Source organism: Atta cephalotes (assembly GCF_000143395.1).
Source record: "Atta cephalotes unplaced genomic scaffold scaffold00012, whole genome shotgun sequence".
NCBI classification, from domain to species: domain Eukaryota; kingdom Metazoa; phylum Arthropoda; class Insecta; order Hymenoptera; family Formicidae; genus Atta; species Atta cephalotes.
Genome location: NW_012130076.1, coordinates 4,784,156 through 4,793,608, shown reverse-complemented (window position 1 = coordinate 4,793,608; position 9,453 = coordinate 4,784,156). Strand labels below are relative to the sequence as shown.

The following is a 9,453-nucleotide window of genomic DNA, read 5'->3' as shown; positions in this document are numbered from 1 at the left end:
TTTTTCGAATATGAATTATATTAAAGACAAAAGAAAGGTTCGTAAATTTTTTAATAGTTAGCTTAACAAAATTACGAGATGTAGAAATTTTATGATAGTATCGTAAATTTCTCGGTAAGTGCGAGCTCAATTTTTTCTTTTTGTAAAAATAGTAAATTTTTTACACAATTTCCTTATTTTCGATATTATTTCTATCTGCAATAAGATCGATATCGAAATTGTTTCAGTTTCAATCTTATTTGAAATATTATTGATAATACTTCCTGTTGACATCGATAGGAATGGAACTTTTGTTGATTTAGTTTTTAATGGCGAAAAAAAAGAACGTTGTACATTGCAAATGACAAACTATATAATAATGTATGCATTAGAATGCAATTATAACCTTTGATCCCTCGCACAGGTTCTTATCGGTAGATAAATTCAATAGCTTTAGTTTCGAGAGTTTTTTGGATATTTTTCAAATGAACCATGCGTCATCAGCAGGAAACTCTGGTGTTAGGGCGGGGGGATTGCATGTGAACATTTCAATCTCGTCGCTCGACCGAGTCAGTCGAGTTGCAGTCTAGCATTACTTTGAATAGTGAATAGTGAATGTGTTTGCCATAGATTGCTCGCTGAAGACAGAGAAACACCCCCTTGGACATCATGTCTGCTTCGCAACAGTACTGCCTCCGATGGAACAATCATCGCTCGAACCTGTTGAATGTCTTCGAGGAGTTGCTGCACAACGCGGCATTCACCGATGTCACCCTTGCTGTCGATGACGGTAGGACGGTCAAGTGTCACAAAATCGTGCTGGCTGCATGCTCGACGTATTTCCAGACTTTGTTTCACCAACTGCCAGGCTATAATTACCATCCAATAATCGTCCTTAAAGACGTTGGGTTTCCGGAGATAAAGGCGATATTGGAATACATGTATCGCGGCGAGGTGAACGTGGCGCATGAACAGTTATCCGATCTGCTGAAGATCGCGCAAGTACTGAAGGTAAAAGGTCTGGTTGAGGAACACGGTAGCAATACACCGAATACGCACGATCTTCGCCCTGAGGAAACGTCGGTATCGCCGCCACCCGATATCAGTACCAGCACTAGCACCGGTGGTGGTGGCGCCAGCCACTCGTCACCGCCGTCTTACTATTCCCTTTACGGGAACTCGGTCTCGCACGATCGCGGTTCGAGTCACCTGGCAAGCTCATTACCAAGTACGTGGCCGTTGTTACATTCCACGGGTCATCAGCTTCCAACGTCGCTCTCCTCCGTTCTTGGTGGCAGTGGCGGATCCTACGACAACGGTATCGAAACCTCGCCGTTCAAACGCCGGAAGCTGCCGCAACCTCCGTCAGGCCTGCTGATAAATAACGACACGCCGATATTACGCACGGTACTTGGCCAGGCTCACGTTGACAGTTCGCAGGCTCTGCCGCTGTTGCAACCAGACAGCCATGAACCAGTCAACTACCGCAACGCAAACAGCAATGGATCCACGAACGACAGCGACAACCGCCGCAACAACGACCTGATTCACGGTGAAACGACGGTCCATGCAGATGCCTCCTACGCAGATGAAGATGAAAGACAATCGTCCCCGCAGTCTTATCCAGATACTGCAAGGAATTCAGGTAGCAATAGCAACTCAAATATTGCAGGAGTTTCATATTATGCAAGGCCAAATTATTTAAAGTTGTCTGCTTTATATTATCTACAACATGTAAACGAATTGACGAATTTATTATCCCCTGCGTCATATGAACAAAACTCACATGGAACTACTGATAATACACAAGGAATCACAACCCAAAGGAATTTAATCCTCCGCGAATCAGGTGAGGTGTGACATACCCTAGCAAGATGAATTTCTATAACTTTTAAAAATTTATTTACTAAAATTTATTTACTTTTTAAAACGCACGCATGTTGCCGATTTTGTGCAATTGGAAAGTGCGTTGTTACCAATCATACTAAATTATAATATTAAATATTTATCAATGTAGTATGAGATATTCATGATCCATGTTGATTTTCCATCTGGTTTGCGAAGGTTTAATAAACACACGTAAATGAAAAACTACTTCCTTAGTAAAATAATAAAATAATATTATTATAATAGATTATATTATTACAATGTGCATATTTTTACTACAAAATTTGCCGCAACGGAAGAGATCGTGACTTGGAGCGAGAACAAGCTATTCTCTGTTACAAAAATTTGATTTATATTCGATTATACTTTTACTATATTTATATTCGATTATACTTTTATATATAGAAAATATAATATAAAATATAATATTAAAAAATACAAAAAAAAGACTAAAAGGATATATATATATTAGTTTTTTATATTATATTTCAATATTCTATAGATAATATTATATTGTTGCTTTTATAATTTTTTAAATAAATAGATATTATAACAATATTAATTTTAAATCATTAAGTATAATAACGCTCGAAAATATGCACAGTAAATCAAATTAATGTAACGATCAATAATCGAGCAATTTTTGGATTTACAATTAATAAAAGGTTTTCATATTTAATGAAATATAAATAATAAAAATGAATATATACATTTCTGCTCACAGAACCTTCTTCAATTATTCTTTGAATAATATAAATTTTAAATCTTTGTTGCATAAATAGCAGAATAATTATATGAACTCTAATATCATTCCATGATATTAGAATTCATATAATTATTCTGCTATTTGTATTCGTTCTCTTTGAGATTATAAGGAAATTTCTTCATATCTCGATCATGTTCAGTAGTGAAATTTCATATATCAATTTCTAAATTTTTTTATATGACTGACTCTCTTCGTTTAACGGCGAGATTCTCATTAAGTTATTAATTTAATACGGTAAAAAATGTGAATATATCATAGATAACTCGGCTCTGTGAGTCGAAACGTATTTATTCATTCGTATCACTTATGTCTTATTAAATATAGAAACTATTACATTATTGCAAATGAAAAAATTGCTCGATTATTGATCGTTATATTAATATTATTTGATTAATTCATCGCAGCTGCTGCGGACTGCATTCAGCCAAAACCCGAATGGAAACGTTATAAGCAATATACTCGAGATGACATCAGCGCGGCGATCGAGGCAGTGAGAAAAGGTATGAGCGCCGTTCAGGCAGCGCGAAAATACGGTGTGCCATCGCGTACGCTTTACGACAAAGTGAAAAAGCTGGGTATCCCTACATCGCGACCATTCAAGCGTTCAGCAAGCAACGGAGGAAGCGGGGCTTGTTTCCCGTATGGCATCGGCGCCAACGTGAACGGCGCTCTTTATGACAACAGCGCCAGCAGTGCCAATGCTCTCTCCGAAAATGAGAACGAGAGTAGCAATGTCAACGTCACTGAGAGTTTGGCCGGCACGAGTGCCGCAATTTTTGAAGCCGCATATGCAAAGACGAAGGATTCATCGCGGGACTCAATATCAGACTCGATGGCCCGTTGTAGCTCGAGTCCGGTGATACGTTGCGCTAAGCAAAGACAGCAACAGCAACAGCAGGACCTGGACGATCAAGTAGAGGATTTATCGGTGAGTCGCAAATCCGACGTGATTCCAGTGATAGTACCGCCGTCCACTACATCGACCGCGATTAAAGACGAGGTGCAAGAAACAGGATTGGATAGTAACGACTGTTGCGATTATAGTTAACTTTTACAGTCCAGTGATGGATAATGAGATACGAGTAGATCAGTTTGCAGCAAGCTCAATTTCGTAAAACAAAATTAAATTTGTGCTCGTTTTAAATATTCTGTCTTTCATCTTTTACGATTTTTTTTTTCATACTAAACTTTCATATTAAACTTCGTAAAGTTATAATGTCCGATGAGAAAGTTTCATCGATTAGGCATCTTAAAATAGTCATTTTCGTATCATTTCCCCAATTTTTCTAATTTCTATTTCTCTAACAAATTACATTTTATTAAATCTATTTTGACCTTGAGCTCTTTATCACTCCATCATGTCGTGTATTGCTTTGTTATAATTGCAACAGAATTTCCTTCACCGAGTGTGCATTTTCATTCCGAATAATCGAAAATAGATTTTGCAGAGTATTCATCAAATTTGATCAGTAGAACGTAACAGAACAAATGCAGAATGTGAATATGATGACTGATTGACCGCAGAAACCGAGCAATATCTTTCTGTAATCATATAAATGACATATTCTATTTTTATGAATTTAATGAAATGACAAATTCTGCTCGATTTCTACTGGCAATCAAATCATGTCGGCAAGCAAAACGAAATTAACGCGGATGTAATTGACATCAATTTGCTGCAATATTCTTCTCGAATGTGTAGGTGAACAGCTAGCGCAACATTTTGCCGAGGCGTTTTATATCTGTAATTCTTTAGATATACATTTTGGATATACGGTAGACGAACGTAAATGTATTTATTCCTGTTTAAACTTATACGAAAATAAGATCTAAATAATCATCATGATTATCTTAAAAGATTAAATTACTAAAATAATGATAAAGCTGTTAATTATTGCAAATTTATTGATTCGTTGTTCGTGATTCGCGATTTGCGTATAGTTTAGAACTAGCCTGTATTCATTCAAAATACTTTAAAATTTAACGCGAATTACGGTTTAATAAAAACATTGAATTGCACAAAAGAACGTGTCGCCAGCTAATTATTATTTTCAACGCGAACAATGACGATAAGAAAGAATGCATATGAAAAGATATGAAATTTAAAAAAAATACAGATACAAATATTTTGAAACTTTACTCAAAAATATTTCTAAGGTTAGATAAGACGAGTACGTCTGTAATGGTATTATACCGCGCAACATTTAGAGATACCTTTCTTGTCTTGCGACATATTCATTTGTGCGGATATTTGTCTACCGTAATAGCATTAAAGCTTTAACAAATTGACAGCGAAATAATACAAGATTCATAAATGGAATCTCTACTATTACGCTACGTATAAAGTGTCCTTTTCTCCCCTCATTATTGTGTCAATGTAAATGAAATAAAAATGATGGGAGATATTCTATAATAATAACGTGCCAGTAATAAATAATAAGCAAGCAACACTTTCCGGATGATAGGTTTACTCGCATATGTGCTGATTATCATTTCATTACAAACTTTGTTGTATTATTTTGTATTGTATTATTTAATAAATATCGCTGTTAATTTGTTAGCGTTGTAAGTACTTCGTCGTTGTATTTGATCGTTACTGACCACAGCTCCGGGATACGATTGCAATATTGCTCAAACATATCGGCAGTAATGATAATAACGAAATACCTCATGTAAACAACGTGTTCATTAATGTAAGACTGATAAAACGCAGACTTGAAATATCAACCGTGTATCACCGATTGAAATACTCAAACTTAATTGAGGCAAAGTATCGAGAAAGTTTCAATTTGCAATTAAATAAAGATACAAGTTTTCTGTATTATATCTGCAATACGGAAAATATTGAAAAATGCAAAAATGTATGTTTACTTTTACAGTGATCTTCGAAATATAAATACTCAAATTATTAATTTACAATTGTTTAACATTTTGCGTACATGACAACATAACATATATTTGTATTTTTAAAACACCCTAACTTTGTATTAGTTTCGACATTTTTTTAAATTTCGTGGTGATTTAATTTATTTACTCTTATCTGGAAAACATATATTTATATATAGGATAAAAGATGGCTAAACAAATTATATTTAATTAAAAACGCATTGTAAAATATACTGTTGCATTCAAATGTGCTAAGTGCGCATAAAAAAATAGATCAAAAAGGAAAAAAAATAGATAAGATCAATGCTTAATCATTTTTCGTCGATTCTTTGCCTCTCTACAGACCAAAGTTACCTCGAGGATTTCTACCTCAATATATAAGTCATTCCATATTTATTGCAATAAAATTTTTGTAGAGAAGATATTTACAGAATGTATGTGAAATAATGCAAGATAATGCCAGTACCTGCCCGCCATGTGATCAAATGCATCTTTTAGAAAATAAATTCAAACAATGCAAAGATCTCTGAAGTTAAATTAACATCGTTAATGTATTACGTAAGGCAATTTGAAGCCCTACTATATATTTTAATTAAATCAATGTTTTATTTAAGAGTGCGTATATTACTTTATTTTAGTCATTGTTATCGCGCTATGCATTATTATTTTTTATACCACAGAGTGCACTGTAAGTACAATAGTACAACTAGCAAGTAAGACACGTTATTGTTAGGCTTTAATAAATTTTACTTCAATCGAGAGTGTAACGTGCACTAATTAGATATTCGTCGAGCGATGTAAGAAATATACGCAAGATATCCTATTTTGATAATTTTTCACGTAAAAGAATTTTCATTAACCGCAAACAACCTTTCTTTTCCTTTTCCTTTTTACCCCTTTTTATTACGTTTGATTTCTTTCTTCGGCTTATTTAACATATGTTTGTACATTGTACTCTTTTTTCCAAAATCTATTTGCAAATCAAACTGGGATAACTTGCAGATGAGGAAGATGTAGGATAACTAATTAAGGAAATATACACGTATCCATTCGTATGTACGGATACGAGTACGTTGTTTTAAAAAACCGATTAGTTTATCATTTTATCAGAGTATATCGTGCAGCGTTGATGCGAGAGCACATTTTATATAATCGATATATCTATTTTAATCCACGTGTGTGTGTCTGCAGAGCGCACTTCAAAGTACCAACGCGCCTGTAAGCGCGTCTTTTAAATACGATACATACATCGTGAGGTTTTTTTCCCTTAGTACGTGCCTTCATTCGTTGATTAATCTTTACGATGTGAACGCGGCGCATTAATTATTAGTGTTGATTTTATACCGTTTATCAACCATTGCTATGTTGCGTAAAATAAAGTCCATTATTAGTATGTGAAACTCCATTATCTCACTCGTGACATTTTAATCTTTCTCCTTGTTCGTTTATTCATACAATTTGTAAATAGTCATAGGCGGACAATGACACTTTTAACAATTAGCGGTGTAAGACTGATTGTAAGACTGATTTTTTTTTTTTACTACGTTGACTTACACGCACACGCAGAATGCGCGTCCACGTATATATGTATATGACGCGCGTATAAATAAATAAATAAATATATGTATATCTAAAAATGTACAAGTATATAGATTTATTTGTGCATATATTATAATATATATATATATATTATACGAAAAATGACAGCGAAATATATATATTATATATATATTATATATTTACAACACTTGCTCTCACGAAATATATGTTATCAATAATTGTGCAAGTTTGTTACAAAATAAACCATATAATCTTATACACTGTTGTTGCTTATTAATCAATCCCATTAATTGAGTTTACCTTGATTAGAGAGTACACACGCATGGTATGTCGAGTTCAGTGATCCGCACCGTACCTCGCAATTCCGATCGTTTTGTGCCAGTGCAGCGTACACGTTCTTGTGCACTCATGTGTGTATGTGTGTGCGAGCAATGGCGGATTAAGGCTTTTGAAGCTCTATAGTCACAACGTAATGCGATGATAATTCTTCTACAGGGTGTCGCGCGAAATTTCTTTAGCTACATCCTACAATCGATGATGGAAGAGTTGAAGGAATTTAGATGATTAAATCGTTATGACACTGTCTGTGACATCACTTTTTCTCGTAGATATCCCCAGATAGCAACATCTTGATGTTGGCATATTGCTCGTAAATAAATAAGTGTACGTTTTTTATCAGAATTGCAGCAATTGAGTCAGCATTTGTGAGTAAATTGATGCCTTCACGATATGACAGCTTTAGGAAGCAACTTGCTAACAACTTTAAAATTTTCATCATTAAAATTTATGGTATTACCGTCATGTTGTCTTAATAATCTATAGCTTTATACAATGCTATCATATTGCTGATAATGTAAACTAACTTTGATGCTGCTATCTTGCCATTAAACTATTGTGCAATATATTGTTGCTAATAAGTTTATAACCGTTGAAGGCAAATGTAAGGCAAGTTGCCAGATCGTAGACAACATTTTATACGATTAGATTTACGCCAAAATTGTAATATCAATATTATAAAACTAGCCAGTTCATCGCAGTTCATTCCATTCTTCAGAGAAATAGCTATAATTGGCCAATTTTATGACGTCAATGTTATAACTTTGGCGTGTAAACGTAGTCATAAACAATTACAGATTTGCACGATTTTGCTGAGATATACTTGATTATCTGTGTCTCTGCAAATCCGTTTATATATTTTTCTTTCGTATTATTTTTAAAAAGTTTCACAAGCGAGAGAGATAAAATTTTAATAATAATTATATATCATTGTATTATATATATATAATTATAATTATTATATCATTGTAATAAAATTGTTGATTCGAATAGAGCGAGAGAAATAAAATACGACATTCGCGATGTGATTGATCTAGAATTAAGTATTGTAAATAAGCAAATAAGAAACGATTGGAAACGATTTCGCGAAACTATAAGAAATGAGATAACAATGAGGTAACAATGAGGAGAATGGGGAAAGAGGAATGAGCTTTAAATCGAATCCTCCAAATGCATCAGGTATGTCGAGGATGCCTTCTAAATGACGAAACGACTTGCGTGGCCCTCGCAGCGTAGTTTCGGGTTCTCGACAGGGATTGCGGAGGTAGCGCAACGGAGAAAGATAGAAAAGGGAAGAAAAACAGGGAGGATGGGAAGGAAAAGGATAGATGGAGAGAAACACAGTTACGTCCCGCTAATAAGCTTCATTCCTCGATACGCGCGCGGGGAGAATAATTATGGGCTTGCGCAGTGCGCTCGAGTCTTTGGACGACTGCAGGGGGTTGAGAAAGGGGATTGCAGGGTAAGGGGGCGGAGTTGCCGAGAGGGTGAATCGAGGAGAAATAAAGCCCCGAGCCCAGCCGGCGAATGCGGCCGCGCGCGCGGATGCTGAAATCTCGCTCCGCCCGCTCGTTCTCGTCGTTCACATCGTTCACGTCGTTGTTCACCACCTCGTTGTCTACATTCTTATCATCGCCGTCCCGCATCTCGCGCGTCGAACGACCGCCGCGAAACGTTCCGCGCGAGAGAGGAAGAGATAGGAGAGAGGGAATAGAACGCGGATTCTCGCGCGGGCAGATACGCACGTGCGTGCGTGCGTGCTTGCAGGTGTGCGTGCGCGAGGGGGTGCGTGTGTGTTCTCGCGCGTGGGCATTCCGGGGGTGGAAGAGAAAAAACCCCGGCGGCCGCTGGTGCGTTGTGTTACGCGTCGTGTGACATTCCGTCGGCGATGCCCTCGTTTCATCCCTAGATATATATATATATATATATATATATATATATAATATATTATTNTATATATAAGAACAATATATTATACACACACACACACACACACACACACACACACATACACACACACACACACACACACACACACA

The 9,453-nt window shown here is 35.9% G+C and overlaps 1 protein-coding gene across 1 annotated transcript; it reads left to right on the top strand.

The window, feature by feature from the left end:
- The first annotated feature begins 648 nt into the window (after window positions 1-648).
- On the top strand, window positions 649-3,680 carry LOC105617252 (longitudinals lacking protein, isoforms H/M/V). The gene is made up of 2 exons (XM_012198818.1): window positions 649-1,624; window positions 3,037-3,680. Exons 1-2 carry the CDS (start codon window positions 649-651, stop codon window positions 3,678-3,680), a joined length of 1,620 nt encoding a protein of 539 aa, XP_012054208.1.
- Window positions 3,681-9,453: the final 5,773 nt, after the last annotated feature.

What these genes read in the sequence shown, in the direction of transcription:
- LOC105617252 (XM_012198818.1), top strand. Translation starts at nt 649, where the DNA reads ATGTCTGCTTCGCAACAGTACTGCCTCCGATGGAACAATCATCGCTCG. An exon ending in AGATACTGCAAGGAATTCAG is followed by an intron (nt 1,625 to 3,036) that starts GTAGCAATAGCA and finishes AATTCATCGCAG; the next exon opens with CTGCTGCGGACTGCATTCAG.